Below are 16,439 nucleotides of genomic sequence, written 5' to 3'. Positions count from 1 at the left end.
GGGAGCAGCAGATGAAGCTTCACTCGCTTGCCTCCTGCTGTGCGGCCTGGTTCTTAACAGGCCACGGACCGCTACCAGTCCACAGACTGGGGGTTGGGGACCCCTGTTCTAAAGAACCGATAATAGTATTATAAAGTATTTTTTTTCTCTCAGTAAGTTTCAGTGTTATTCTTTTATTCATTCAGTATTTACTAAACACCTGCTATATGCCAGGCACTGTGTAAGGCTTTGGGTAATACCGCAGATATGTAGCTTTTAATATAGTGTCTCTGTTGAGCCAGTTCTCATATTTTTTTCAGTTGTGTGAGGATGGACTTTGTAAAAGAACTGTACATTTAGTTGCAGTGTTTGATTTTTATTTTCACCTTTAATAAATAAATTAAAATGTTCTTTTATATCATATCATTCGAAAAGGTGTTTTATTTAATGAATCATTTTCCATATCTCAGCAGCTAAAATAAATTCAGTAAATTTTTGTAATGAGAAATCTTGTAAACAAATGCTTTCTCTTAAACTGTAACTGTCTGTACTTGATAATGAGTTTTATTATAATTTAATACTATTTTTATTGTTATACTTATTCAGAGTGAATGGCCAAAGGAGTCGTAATTATTTTACCCTACTTTATATACTCTGTCGGTCCTTTTACTTTTCCCCACATCAAACAATCTTAACACAACCCTCTGAAACACTCACTGAAACTACCTACCAAACTCTGAAAGAAAACAAACGTATTCTACTAAGCTCTGAGTACATTTTTGGCATTTGTTAATTCACAATATAAAGGCTGAATTTTAGCTTTCCTTTATCTCATTTCTAAGTCCTTCAGTCATTGGTATTTATAACATAGTAATCATAATAATACCACTCTTCATTTGTATGTCATGTTAGAGCTTTTGTTGAGCTTTCACCTATAGTAAGTTGAGTTGCTTCTACCCTTGAGGTGAATGGGGCAGATACCTCTCTTCTCTTTAGGCAAGAAGAGTCCAGGCTTAGAGTTGTGGCAGGGCTTCCTCACAGTCCCATAATTAATAAATAGTAGAACCTAGACCAGAATTCAGGTGTGCACATTAGTTTCACACAGTTTTTAAGAACTCCTATGGAATTGTGAAATTTTGTGAAATTTTGCTAGCACTGTACATTTTTCATTATTTAAAGCTTTGACCTTTTGTCTTTCTTCAGTTAAACTAATTGTTAAATAAATATTTATTTTAGACCTCATGCAAAGAGAAAACTGAATATCTAGAGAAGATGATTCAGAGGAATGAAAGATATAAACAAGATGTAGAGAGGTTCTATGAACGTAAGCGACATTTAGATTTGATTGAGATGCTTGAAGCAAAAAGGCCATGGGTGGTAAGTGTGAGTTATTAAAGGTGAAAATAGTGATTCTTTAATTAGCAGAAAAGTTATAAAGAAGGCACTAATTACTGTGTATTCAAATTAGGTGCTTTTGTTCATTTTTGCTTTGTATATCATACATAGTAACATTTATCTCTTTCTTTGTGTAATTATATAACTGTGTGCTATGTTGTTGTTATTGCATAACAGATAACAGTTGATTAAGTCTGTGCCCTTAATTTTTCCAGATTTGAGTCAACAGATAGTTTTGTTTTATAAAATGTTAATGAGCTAAAAATGTTTACATATGTAAAAATTAAATCTTTGAGTGTCCTCAGGTCACTGAGAATTTACTTTGAGTGTGCTACTAATATCAGCTTCAGCTACAGACAAAGTTGAAGGATATTAATTGTAATCTTCTGCTCATTATGCTTCATAAGCTTACTGAGGCTACTGTTTTTAGTCACTCTGTGATGTATACTGTTTAAAACCACAGTTTGGGCCAAAGATTCATTTCCCTCAATACATTACTTTCCAGTGGGTGGAACAAAATAAGAAAGTTTAATAATGTTTTTAAGGCTAGGATGGAAATAATTATTAGATTGGAGAAATATGTGGCTTTATTTGTGAACCTTCTCCCACCCACCCTAACCCCACCACCCCTGCTTCACCCTATCCTTTCCCATAATTCCATTTTCTTAAACTTTTTTCTTTCTTCAGCTCATTTTGATTAGGTTTATCCTATGTCCATTATTATTTTTGCACCTGCTTTATGTTTGTCTTTTGAAGTCTTTTGATTTCTCCCTTTTCTTTCAAGATTGATTTCAATCTTTTTTCATTTCTTCCTTTTTTTGATTTACTGTAATGTTTATTTGTATTCTTTTCTTACCTTTCTTCATCCCATTCATTCTTACTATATGCTCTCTTAGCACTCCACTTAATTTTTTTTAGCAAATATTTATTAATTCCTGTGACGTGACAAGCATCATTTTCACCTGGATGCTATATTTTGTTTTTCTCTTGAGCCATTTTACTTTTGTTTTTTCATTTTTATTTTTCATAACTGAGTTTCTTTTGGTTCTTTATATGTTTTTGAATCCCTTCTTTATTGAGAGACTAGAGGAGGTCCTAGTGTTAGAAGCCGTTAGGATGTAAGTTTCAATAACAGGAAGGGATGGAAGACAGAGAGTCTGCCCTAGTGACAGAGATAAGTGCTCAGTGAGTATCACTGAGTTAATCATTATGTTGGTATTTACTATTTCTGAAGTTGTTTCAGAGGGCAAATTTTTTATTAATAGACCTGCCAAAAGGATTCAAAACTGTCTTTTTCATAGATTTGGTTTCTGCTTGTACCTTGATTTTAGTATTTGTGTTACTTTAAGCTAGGAGTGCATTAACTTCTCTTTTTTGAATTCATTACAAGGAATATGAAAATGTTCGTCAGGAATATGAAGAAGTAAAAGTAGCTCGGGACCGAGCAAAGGATGAGGTCAGAAAACTTAAAGAAGGGCAGATTCCTATAACACAACGCATTGAAGAAACTGAAAGGCAGCGTCACAATTTGGAGGCTCGAATCAAACAGAAGGTACTTTTCTGGCTCAATTTTGGATTTCCTGTATTTTATTTTAGCAAATACAAAAAATATTTTGCAGGTCTTTTAAAATGTTTTGTAGATTTACTTGTTAACTTTAGTTCCTTAAGTTCTTTTACTAGGAATTCTGCTACCACAGGTCTTTCAAGGTCCTAATCATCACTTACTACTTCATAGGAGCTTGCAACTCTATAGAAATTCCAAGATATAAAAAGAGAAAAATGAAATGTGATTGTTTTAATAACAGGAGGATCAGAGTAGTATTCCTAGAAACATTTAACTCCTTTTGTGAATTTATTATACATGCTTTGTAACTATATACCCATTTGGAGGAATGTAATATAAAAATCCTGATGTTTCTTGGAATAAATAATATAATGGCATATGGAATGTTCCCGATATTTTGAAAATGTAAATTAAAATTTTTTGTGATCATGACTTTTAACCTTTAGGTGAGATTTTGGAGTCAGATAATGTTTTGAGAATGGACCCTGCAATTCTATATAATCGTTTCTAGGATAAAATAACATGAGGAAATAAATGTGAAGAGATACAGAAACATATGTATGCATATTGCTGCAGCTATTTTTAATATCTATACGAATAACCTTTCATAGATTTTCAAATAATTGTTGGTATTTTGGGTGATAATTATGAATTTAGTTTGAAAGAAATCATGGAAAATCATTGTGGGTAAACTTACATAGCAACTTAATATTTGGATGAGTGGGGTCACATAATTGCCTTGCTTGAATTTTTAACTAACTTCCCCTCTTCTGGTTCAATCTTACAGGCAACAGATATTAAGGAGACATCTCAAAAATGCAAACAAAAGCAAGATGTTATAGAAAGGAAAGATAAACATGTAAGATCTTGTATTGAAATTTTTGTTATGTTAATTTGCCCTAAATTTGTGTTCAGGTGTAGATTATGAGACACCTTCTTGTTTGGGAATTGTCTGAGATCCTCCTCATTCTCTATTTCTTAATCTGTGAGGGGAACTAAGCTTTGGAAGTATAGCACTTGCACAGAGGATAAATGGGGAAAATGGCTCTAAACTACTCATAGATATGCATTATAGGGTGCAATAGATATGTATTTAATAGGGTGATGGTAAAATTGGATTTAGTTATCTTAATAGCAGAAATTAAATTGTAAGTAAATTCATTGTGCATGGATGGGACTTGATGACAAAATTATTTTAGGATAATTGGGCAAGAAAGTGGGCTTTTTAGCTAACGGATCCCCAAATGTATCTGGAGTTCTGTTCTCCAGGACCATTCAGAAACTAAAGTTTGAATTACCTTTCTTAGGGATAGATGCATGTCTTGAAGCATTCCTGGTGTTTAAAGCATGACGTTAATCTCTCAGTTTTCAGCCTCACCCCTTTTCCTATGCCTTTATCTTCAAGTTCCAATCCTCTTTCATTTAACTTCTCCAGAGAATAAACCTCACATTTTCATACAGAAGCTTGCTTGCTAGCGTTAGTGCTCAAGGTGTGTGCATAGAGGTGGTGTGAAGGCCTTGGGGTAGGAGGATAGTGTAGGGTTGGTAGGGGTAATTCTCTATGTGGTGTGTGTGTGTGTCTCTCTTTTTTTTTTTTTAATTTACTTTGGAAGGCTCAACAATAATGTATTTATAGCAAAATCTCCTTTCTCTAAATCCCTCTAAAGTATGTACAGGGCAGTCACCATTGTATCCAAATAGCTGGTGGAGAAATAGAGACTCCACAAAATTAAACGATTTGCAGAACTCAGAAGTAGCTCCCAGTGCCGCACTCTACTTTCCCCAATATAAAATAACATTTTCCATAAAAATCTTACTTAATATGTAATGTCTTTATACTTGAAATTTCCTAGTTCTAAGAGTCTCCAGGATATTTTTTTTTTAAGAAGAGTCAGTTCTTTTCTTGTTTCTTTCTCTTTCACTCACCCTTTACACTGTGGTTCCTATAATAGGCTGCTAAATTAGTTGTCCCTCTACTACCTTTACTCTTCTGAATATTTATTGACATCTCCAGTTATGGATGTCTCCTCCCTTACTCCTTTTGTCCTTGTGAGATTGAGCCCTTTTTGCTCCATTTCTGTTATTTAGTTAGAGTTTAGAAGGAAAAAGGCACAAAGATTCACCTTTAAAACCCCAAACGGGAATACTAAGTTGATAGATTGTCTAACATTGAACCATCCTTGCACTTTGTCATAAATCTTACTTGGTATTTTAATACGTTCCTGGATTCAAATAGAAAATCTTGTTTTTAGGATTGTTTTGCACCATCTGAGATTGACCTAAAATTTTATTTTATTCCATCCTTAACTGGGTTTTTTTAGTGTTATGCCAACCTTTTAAGTAGTTTAGTACTCCTAAAACCAATGTTTTCTTTTTTTCCCTTATCATAATTGCCAGTTTGTCACTTTTGTAAGTTCTTGAATTTTTAGCCTTTCTTAATTTTTAATACATTTTAGGGTATAAATTTTTTTTCTGGTTATCATTTGGTTATACATCTCATATGTGTGATATGTACTGTTTTTCTGTTTAAGATTTTATAATTCTCATTTAAATGTTTTTATTTAAGCTTACATAGGAGTTCTTACTGTTTCAATTTACATGGATATGGAATTTTTAAGCTTTTTAAAAAATGTGTAGTTCCAGTTATATTGCTTTATGGTTAATAAATGTGGCCTTTATGACTTTATTTTAGAATTTTTGGAAACCTCTTTTGGACTTTTATATTTGGTTTTGTATGTGTTCTTCATATATTCAAAAAGAAAGTATTCTGTCTTTCGGGGTGGTTTTTTATACATGTAAATATAGATATATAGCTGTATATATATCAGGCTTACTATAATTATGCAAATGTTCTACTTATTTTTTTTTCTTACCAACCTGACATCCATTTTAAAGTATCAATACCTTCTTCTGTGAATGTAGATTTGTCTATTTTTCCTTGTAATTGTATTAGTTCTTGCTTTCTAGATTTTAAAGCTTTATTGTTTGTTCTTTCTGCATCATGTTTTTATTTTATCTGTTTAAAATAACATATACTGGGTTTTGCTTTGTAATTTTTTCAGTTTGGTGTGAGAGACACTTTTTCATACAGTAAAGGAGTTTAACCAGTTCACATTTACCATTGTTTTCTACTTCCTATGCTTTTTGTTTGATTCTTCCTACTCCCCTTTCTACTTTCTGTTGCAGTTGATTAAGGTTTTCTTATTCCATTTTTTTTCCCTAAAGTTATATATTCTAAGCCTATTTTACTGATTACTCTTAAAGTTTAAATAACATATTTTTCTTAATAAAAAAAGTTAATCAGTATTTTCATTCTACATAATTAAGATCAGAATCTTAGCAAGCTTTTATTTCTTTTTTTCTCTACTTCATGCCAGTGTCATCAGAAATTTTACTTGTCAGTTTTTTAAGATGTTATTTTCTACTATCTGTATTTATTTAGACTTAATAATATATTTATTGACTTATTTGATCATGTTACTGCTTATATCACACTTCTTATGATTCTTTCTTTTGAAGAGGTAGGAATGTTTTGGGTTGTTTTCTTACTGGCTATCTTCTGTAGGTGTTTTAGAGACGTTCTTTGGGTGATAAACTTTCTGAGTCCCTGTATGTTGCAAACTATCTTTTTTGCAGTTACTATGGAATATTAATATGGCTGGATATTGGATTCTAAATTACAAATTTTTTTTTCCTTAGCACTTTGACAGTCTGCCTCAGTGTCTTCCTGGGTCTAATATAGTTGGCCCTCCATGTCCATGGATTTTGCACTCGTGGATTCAACCAACCACTGAGCAAAAATATTTGGGAAAAAAAAATATTCCAGAAAGTTCCAAAAAGCAAAACTTGAATTTCTTATACACCAGCAACTTTTTACATAGCATTTACATTGTACTAGAGATGATTTTTAAAAAATTTTTTACATTTAATCTAATTTTGTTCATGTTTGCTTTGGGATGGGGAATAGATCACTCTGTAAAAGCGTACAGTAAAAACAAAGTATGTCTTATGTACAGCTTTAAAGCTACAATAATGATGTACCTTTGCATCCCATAATGATGCGTGTAGGTTGTATGCAAATACTATGCCATTTTATGTAAGAGACTTGAGCATCTGTGGATATTGGTAGCTGTAGAGGGTGGGGGGAATGGAGAGGTGCTGGAACTAATCCTCTGAGGATACCAGGGGACAAGTGTATTGTTCCTGAAAAGTAGCAGATATGAGAGGTAGGCAGAGACTATGTTAGGTAGACCCTTGAAGAAAAAAGAAAGCAATTTGAATTTGATTGTAAATGCAGTGAGAAACTATAAGAAGGCTTTGAAAGTTTTTAAGCCATAGAGAAACAGTATTTCATATATTCTATTTATTTGTACATTTATTTATTTTTGGCTGTGTTGGGTGTTCATTGCTGTGTGTAGGCTTTCTCTAATTGCAGTGAGCAGGGGCTACTCTTGTGTTAAATATTTTCTATTGTACCATTTTAATTCCCTTGTTCTTTTGCTGTGTATTTTTTGAGCTATTTTCTTAGTGGCTGCCTTAAGAATTATAACTAATATCTTAATTTATGATAATCTATTTCATATTAATATGAACTTGAGTAGTATACAAACTTTGCTCCCATATAGCTCCATTCCCTTCTCCTTCCTTTGTGTTATTGTCATACCAGTCACATTTTTAATTATTATAAGCCTATCAACGTAGTTTTATAATTATTTCTGTATACAGTTTCATTTTTGTGGCAATAATTGTGTGATTCTCTGATGCCAACTTTGTGTCTTATAATTCATTTCAGTTCTGATACTAACTACTTGGAATTAAAGCAGATTCTACAATTTCATGGCTCAGTCTCACAAGACAGTCCTGGCTTTACATGCCAGTCTCAATTCCCCAGACCTCAGATTTCCTACTCTTCTCTCTGACTTCACTACAAATTCAGGGATTCCCACAACCCCCCTCCACCACCAACTTCAGGTTCAGTATTTGCTAGAATGACTCACAGAACTCAGGAAAATGTTATGCTTAACAATTACCAGTTTATTATAAAGGATACAACTCAGGAACAGCCAAATGAAAGAGGTGCATAGCACAAGGTATGGGGGGTTAGAGTGGTGCAGAGCTTCTAATCCCTTTCTGGGTGCACCACCTTCCCACCATATGGACATGTTCACTAACCCAGAAGCTCCATAACCATGTTGTTCAAGAGTTTTATTGAGCTTCATTACCTGGATATGATTGATTAAATTATTGGCTGTTGGTGAGTGAGGTCAATCTCCAGCCTCTCTCTACTCCTTGAGGGCAGGGGGTGAGGCTGAAAGTTCCAACCCCTTAATCATGTGGTTGGTTCTTCTGGCAATCAGTCTCTATTCTGAAGCTGTATAGGGGCCCTGCCAAGAGTCATCTTATTAGCATAAAATCAGGTATCTGCAAAAGGGGCTTAGTGTGAATAACAAAAGACACTTCTGTCACTCAGGAAATTCTAAAGTTTTTAAGACCTCTGAGTCAGGAACTGGGGACAAAGACCAAGTATATATTTTTTATTATACCACAACAGTTGTCTTTTATATCAGATAGGAGAAAAGAAGAGTTACAAACAACAGATACATTTTTACTATCTCTTATTTACATATGTAGTTACCTTTACTGGTGCTGTTTATTTCTTTGTGTAGATTCAAGTTACTGTCTAGTGTCCTTTCATTTCGTTCTGAAAGACTTGCATTAGTATTTCTTGTAGGGCAGGTCTGCTAATGATGAATTCTACCAATATTTGTTTATCTGGGAATGTGTTAAGTTTTTCTTTGTTTCGGAGGGATAGTTTTGCTGGGTATAGAATTCCTGGTTTTCTTTCAGTACTTTGAATATAACATCCCACTGCCTTCTGACCTCCATGGTTTTTGATGAGGAATCAGCTGTTAATCTTATTGAGGATCCCTTGTACATGATGAGTTACTTTTTTCTTGCTTTCAAAATTCTCTCCTTTTCTTTCAGCAGTAAACTATGAAATTTCTAGATGTGAGTCACCTTCGGTTTATCCTGCTTGGAATTAATGGAGCTTCTTGGATGTGTAGATTAATGTTTTTCATCACAATTGGGAAGCTTAGGGTCATTATTCTTCAGATATTCTTCCTGCTTCTTTCTTTTTCTTCTCTCCTTCTGAGACTCCTGTTACACATATTTTGATATATTTAATGGTGTCCTACATTCTATTTATTTTTCTTTTTCTTTTTTTCTGTTCCTCAGACTGAATACTTTCATTTGACCTATCTTCAAGCTCACTTAATCTTTGCTTTGCATGTTCAAATCTGCCATTGAGCTCCACTAGTGAATCTTTTATTTCAGTTACTGAACTTTTTAACTGAGAATTTCTACTTGACTCTTTTTTTATAATTTCTCTCTCTATTGATATTCTCTATTCAATAAGACATTGTTCTCTTACTTTCTTTTCCTTAGACATGTTTTCCTTTAGTTCATTGAATATATTTAAAATAGCTGTCTTAAAGTCATTATTTTGTAACTATTTCTGGGCTTCCTCAGGGACATTTTTTGTTGACTGCTTTTTTTCCTGTGTATGGGTTATACTTTCTTGTTTTGTTGACTGTGTTTTAATTTTTTGTTGAAACTGTAAAGTTTAAATAGCAGGATGTGGCAACTCTGAAATCAGTTGTCCTCCTTTCACCCAGGCTTGTGTTATTTTTGTTCGCTGATGATGTTGTTGCTTTTTTTTTTTTTTAATTACTTTCCTAACTCTGTGAATTCTGTATTCTTTGTCATATGTGACTACTAAAGTCTCTGCTCAGTTAGTTAGTGGTCAGCTAATTATTGGACAGGCATTTTCTCAAATGACTATAATGTCTCCCAATCTAGTATGTCTCCCAGTCTTTGTTGAGGGTCTCTGAATGCATGTTGGTTCACACGTTCAACACTCAGCCAGGCATTGTTTTCACTTTCCACCAAGATTCTGTCCTCAAATACTCCCTGAATTGTTGATGAAAGCTTTGGTTAAGTTCCAGTGCTAGTTTACAACTCTGTTTCAGCTTTCACTTCCTGTTTGCACAGAATGTTGTGAGAGATAAGGGCCTCCTCAGGTCTTTCTAGGGCATGCATACAGCCTTGGGCATGCACAGTCCGAACTCAGGCATGCATATGGCCTTCTAGATTCCCAGGAGCTACCAAAACTTCCTATGGGCATTGTATTCTCCAGCTTTTTCTTTTTGAATTTTTTGGTTAGCTTATTGTTTCCCACACTTATCTCACAACCAGGCAGCTCTGTTGTTAAACAATTGCCACTGATTGTTTTTGGCAGCTTCCTCCAAGGAAAAGGGTCTTTTGCAGTGTGCAAGCTGTGGAGTCAGGTCAAATGAAGACAAGCCTTGCAAGTAAGGTTTTGCTGGAAACTGCCAGACAGATCAGATAACGATAGTTCTCTGAGATTGAGAATGTGAAAGTTCTCTAACTTTGTGATCTCTCCTGTAGCTCCTAGGCTGCTGATTTCACTATGACTGTGGGCTGTTGGTTTTCAAGGCTGCCAAGGAACTGAGGAGAGGGGAATAGGAATAGGGCATGTTCAAAACACCACAAAGCTTGTTGTTTTTACCAAGATTCGAGCATTTTTCTTGAGTAAATGCTCTCCGGCTTGTTGAAAAGCCTTTGGTTAAATTCCAGAGTTCTGAAAGAGTTAATTTTGATAATTTTTGTCAATGTTTTCATTACTTTTCTGGAGGAGAGGATTTTCAGAGTTCCTTTGCCATTCCTGTTGACAGCCAAATCTCTTCTATATCTACAGAAAAATGTTGCTAGGATTTTAATGGGACTTGCATTAAACGTATGTCAATTTGGGGAGAACTGAAATCTTTACTATGTTGAATCTTCCAAACTATGAACACGGTATGTCTCCATTTATTTAGATCTTTGATTTTTTTCCATCAACATTTTGTAGTTTTCAGCATATAAGTTCTCTATGTTTTGTTGGATTATACCCAAGTTTTTCTTTTGATTTTTCTTTTTCTCTGTTCCTTATTTTTTTAATGGTTTACTTGGGGTGTTTCTTTATAAGCAGTCATGTCATCTACAAATGGAGACAGCTTTATTTCTTCCATTCTGATTTTTGTGCCCTTTATTTCCTTTCTTGCCTATTGCACTGGCTAGAAGTTCCAGCACTGTGTTGAATAAGAATGGTTAGAGTGGACATCCTTGCCTTGTTCCTGGTCTTAGGAGGAAAGCATTCATTTTTTCACTATCGAGTATAATGTTAGCTGTAGGGTTTTTTATAGATGAGGAAGTTCAGGAAGTTCTGCTCTATTCCTGTGTTTCTGAGAATATCATGAGTGAGTGTTGGATTTTGTCAGATGCTTTTTCTCCATATCTATTGATACAATCATGCACATGTTCATTTTTAGCTTGTTAAAATGATGGATTACATTGATTTTTGAATATAAAATCAACCTTGCATTTCTGAAATAAACCCTGCTTGGTTATGGTGTATAAATTTATAACTCCTTTTCCGTATTGTTGAATTCTGTTAGCAAACATTTAAAGGATTTTTGTGTCTATCTTCAGAAGTGATATTCTGTGGTTTTCTTTTCATACTTGTCTGCTTTTGGTATCAAGATAATAACTAGCTTTTTAAAATGAACTGGGAAGTGTTCCCTCCTATTCTCAGTTTTGGAAGAGATTGTGTAGAATTTGTGTTAATTCTTCTTTATATATTCTGAATAATTCTCAAATAACACTATCAGGGTCTAGAGATTTGTTTTTGGAGTTTTAAAATTATGAATTCAATTTACTTAATAGTTACAGGGCAATTCAAATAATCTATTTTGTATTGGTTGAGTTGTGGTAATTAGTGGGTTTTTTTTAGGAATTGGTCCATTTTGTCTAAATTGTTAAATTTATGTGTGCATAAATTCTCTTATTATCCTTTGGATGTCAGTAGGTTCTGTAGTGATACTGTTAACCCTGTTTCATTCCTGATGTTGGTAATTTGTGTCTACTTTGTCTTTTTTTTTTTTTTTTTTTTTTTTGGTGGGGTATGAGGGTGGGGATCATTCTTGCTAGAGGTATGTTAATTTTATTGTTTTTTACAAAGAACCAGCTCTTTGTTTCATTGGCTTTTCTCTGTTATTTTTCTAATTTCATTGAAGTCGTTCATATTTTTATTACTTCCTTTCTTCTGCTTGATGTGGGTTTGTTTTGCTCTTTTTCCAGGTTCTGCTCAGATTATTGATTTGAGACTTTTCCTCTTTTCTTGTGTGTATGCACTTAATGCTATAAGTTTTCCTCTCATCACTGCTTTACCTGTGTCCTGCAAATTTGTATATGTTGTATTTTTATCTCTGTTCACTTTGATTTTTTTTTTCTTCCACTTTTCTTGAGATCACAATTTGTTTATCCATTCATCTGTTGATGGACGTTTAGGTTGTTTCTGGTTTAGGGCTATTACCAAAAAATGCCGTGAGTATTCTTGTACAAGTTCTTACGTAATATAACATATGCTCTCATTTCTTTCAGATAATTTCCTAGAAGTGACTATCATAGGTGTACATATAACTTTTGAAGGAATTGCCAAACTGTTTTATTAGCAATTGATTATTGCTAATTGACCAAAATGATTATTAGCAATTTTTTGTAGTTGTAATTGATAAAAGTTGACTTGTGATTACTTAGAATTATTTTAATGATTCTTCACCATAAATAATTTGAGAAACACTGCTTGGAGTAGCCCTGGAGGGGTAGATTTAGGTAGCTACAAGAACTCTCCTTACATTGTATAAGATAAAGCAGAGTGAGTACAGATGGAGGTAGGTTGATGGTTTTGAAAGGAGGAAAAGTACTCTGATCAGAGTACTCTGATTTTAACACTGCTGTTAATGAAATATGAGACAGGGTCATTAGCTGGGTGAGTAGAGCCTTAAGCAATATAAGATTGAGGAAGGAGGAGAAGATGGAATTCATCTCAGAATGAGAGCATACATTTATTAGAAAAATGTAGTAGGTTTTTCTGAGAGTTCTGAGTGCCTGTTTAAGTTTTGTGGCCATAAATTTGAAGTAAGACCTGTTTTCAAGAGTTTCTCCAATTAGTTCAGTTGTTTAGATACAGATAAATAGAAAGTATATATTTAGGTTTAATAAGGACTAAGCTTTTTCCTTGCTAATGTGACATAGGAATGGTGGAGGGTCAAGAGGCTTTTGCAAGGGAGTGATTCTAGAGTTGTGGAACCTCAGCCAGTTAAGGAAAGAAATGAGGGGGATGGTGGATTGTGAAAAGGTAGTAGGGTCAGTGGATTACAGGACCCTATGCAGTCAAAGGATAGTTGCAGTAGGAAGACCATAGTAAGTAAAATGTAAGGAAAGGAGATGGTGATCAAAGAGTAGGATTGTGGAAATAGTTTTCAGAGGTGGTATGATTTTTGGTGATCTACATGATCTAGTCAGATATAACTATAGATATAATCTAACATAACTGTAGGAGAAGGTGGCTGAGGTGGTGTTTAGGAAAAGACAGTTGAAGAAGTCAAGGAACACAGAGGCCAAAGAGTTAGACTGGTTTTCTGTGTGTATGTTGGAGTTCCATTATGGCCAGCATAATGATGGAGAGAAAGACAGTGAGTCAGGTGCTAAAGGCATCAATGAATGAAGAGGGTGAGGAAAGACTTTGAGGAGGGTAGTTAACATAGCAAAGATAATGGGTGGTAAAGTCTGATCGTATGATCTTCAAAGATCTGAAGTGGGGCTCAATTAACAGAGGAAGTAGTACAGCAGAGATTGATGAGGATACCCTCCCCACTTCTGAGTCCTGAAGTGCTCTGAAGAATTATGGCAGGAAAAGGTCACCATTTGAAAGGTCTCTAGGGAGAAGTATCTTCCAAGAATAGCCAAGTTTTAGGTAGAACAAGAAGAGAGAACATTCAGAGAAATTGAAGATAGAGAGCAGTAATGGGAATGGTATCCTAGCGAACATGCATGATCCAGGAGGCTTGGACTTACTGTGCCTGAGCTAAACATGGGTGTGATGGAATTAGTTATGGTAGTTTCTTGGATGAAGGTGGCAAATGAGTTAAAGTTAGAACTCAGAAAATTTAGCTAGAAGGACATGGGACCATCAAGCTGCTTTTCAGTTTTTCAGGTCAACATCAGACAAAGACCTCTTGGTATAAAATTTCTTCAGCAGCCCAGTGATTTTTGGTAGCGTGGTGGTCTCTATTTTGCTGGGATTGTAGAGGTTATATTTGTTAAATTTCTTGTCCCTTTTTTATGGACTTGGACTTCCTCATGTGTTTGGTGATTCTTAATTCTCTGTCTGTCTCCCATGACATGCCAGTTTATTCTTCTAAAAGCCTTGGACTTCATGGGTTTCCTGGCTGAACACTGTGGCTTCTTGTCTGCTTCCTTCTTCTGGGCCCATTGAACATTGTTAATTTTCAGTCACACACACACACACACACACACACACACACACACACACAATCTTAATTTTTTCAAACATAATATTTTATCTTTCACTTCTGCATGTTTGTTATAGGAGAGAGGATTTTGGCATGTATTCAGTTCATTATCTTGACGCTGTCAAAGCTAAACTTTTAGAAAAGAAAATTGATTACAACCCAAATTTCCAACAGTAGGGAATGGGATAAAATGTGGTATATCCATATAAAAGAACATTATGCAGGTATTAAATTTTTATTTTGCAAGGACATGGAGGTAATGAGAAACTGCTCTCAATAAATTTTTAGTGATGCCATTTGCTAAAACGTATATGCTCTATTGATGGATATAGGCTGGCATTAAAATGTAAATGTTTAAGGACCTTAAGATTTTAGGTGTTTTTTATTTGTTTTAAGTTTCTATATTTTCCATATTTTCTATAATGAATATGTTGTAAATATACATTTATAATGGGGAGGAAGAGGGAGTAAATTTGACTTGGAAAGAAAGGTAACCAATAAGCAAATTATGTGATATGTTAACCTTATCTCATTTAACACAAAATTCTATTTTTGCAAAAAATAAATTGGGTGTATGCGTCTTGTGTCTTGAAGAAAATCATAACTCTGTCTTAGGTAGACCATGTATGGTTTTGATAAAAATTCCACTGGCAAGTTGCATGATCTGGTTTTTTTTTAATGATTTACCCTGAATATAAACATACAGATTGAGGATTAAAATCTTAAAATACTAATCCGAAGTGCTAGTAGAAAATAATTTAATTGAAAGAAAATAGTTTATTGTGGTTTTAAATTAGTAGGGTGACATAATCTTCATCATCATTTCTATTGCTGCTTTATTGGAAGTCTGTGGTATACCATGTGACTGTTTTCAGTTTTATGATGTATAGTACGTGAAATCTTCCTATAAATATTTAGAAATCTACTGATTGGCTTTATAAATATTTTGTTTATTTAGCAAATATTTACTGAATGCTAACTATATGCTAACCACTGCTCTAGGTACTTGGAATGTATTGCTGAACAAATAAAGAGACAGGTAGTTTGGTAGGAGTAACAGTTTAATTCTAATAGGATACCTTTTAATGAGGAAAAAACCCATGTTCTTAGATTGTTTGCATTTTTAAAACTGTTTTACTATAAAAGCCTAATAAACCAGGAGAAAAAACAATCTCCATTGCTAACCAGCTTTTGTTTTATTAGATTGAGGAGCTTCAGCAGGCTTTAACAGTAAAACAAAATGAAGAGCATGATCGACAGAGGAGAATAAGTAATACCCGCAAAATGATAGAAGATTTGCAAAATGAACTGAAGACCACAGAAAACTGTGAGAACCTTCAACCCCAAATTGATGCCATTACAAATGATCTGAGACGAGTTCAAGATGAAAAGGCATTATGTGAAGGCGAGATAATTGATAAGCGTAGAGAGAGGGAAACTCTAGAGAAGGAGAAGAAGAGTAAGTTTTTTTAAACTTATAGTGAAGACATGTTTATAAAATGGAGATATGTCTCTGTTGATGGGCTTTCTTCTTCCCCTGATCATGTGTCTAAGTGTTCATGTCTGCTTGTTGAGGAAGCTCAGTTCAGTTCTTCCATTTTAGTGTCTTAATTACCTATATCTATTGTGTAATGATTTGCCGCGAGCAGACCGTTGTCTTATGTCAGATTATGGCAGTTGATTTAATTCTCTAAAACTACTTTATTTTATTTTCTTTACAGTCACTCACTTTTCTGTTATTTCTCAGGTCAAATTCAAGCTCTTCATTCTAGCCTTCATAACCTTCCATTAGCTTTGCTCCTTGAAGCCTGTCCAATTTCATCTTTTTTTTCCTCTGCTATAGACCATGTGGCTAGATCTATAGCATTATTCAGTTAGAGGAGATCTTACATTCTGTCTGCTCAGTATATATGACTAAGGTCAGTTATTAAAAAAATTTGTTTATATGTTTAGCAAAATGCTACATGTATGGTTTAAAAAAAATAATAACACTAGACAAGAAGGGTGGCCCAGTGCCTTTCCAACTTCCAGACCCACTGTCAAGAGTAAGCACTCTTAACTAT

General features: G+C 34.2%; 1 protein-coding gene across 2 annotated transcripts in view; it reads left to right on the top strand.

The window, feature by feature from the left end:
* The window catches only part of SMC5 (structural maintenance of chromosomes 5), a 94,202-nt gene that overhangs the window by 32,637 nt on the left and 45,126 nt on the right, over positions 1–16,439 (top strand). For both annotated transcript variants that reach the window (XM_061200354.1, XM_061200355.1), the window contains exons 6-9: positions 1,216–1,356; positions 2,765–2,926; positions 3,726–3,797; positions 15,580–15,835. In XM_061200354.1, the coding sequence (XP_061056337.1) occupies positions 1,216–1,356; positions 2,765–2,926; positions 3,726–3,797; positions 15,580–15,835 (631 nt within the window). The remainder of the gene's footprint in view (positions 1–1,215; positions 1,357–2,764; positions 2,927–3,725; positions 3,798–15,579; positions 15,836–16,439) is intronic.

This window comes from Eubalaena glacialis, chromosome 9 (genome assembly GCF_028564815.1).
Source record: "Eubalaena glacialis isolate mEubGla1 chromosome 9, mEubGla1.1.hap2.+ XY, whole genome shotgun sequence".
NCBI classification, from domain to species: Eukaryota; Metazoa; Chordata; class Mammalia; order Artiodactyla; family Balaenidae; genus Eubalaena; species Eubalaena glacialis.
This window is presented reverse-complemented; position numbering and strand designations above follow the sequence as displayed.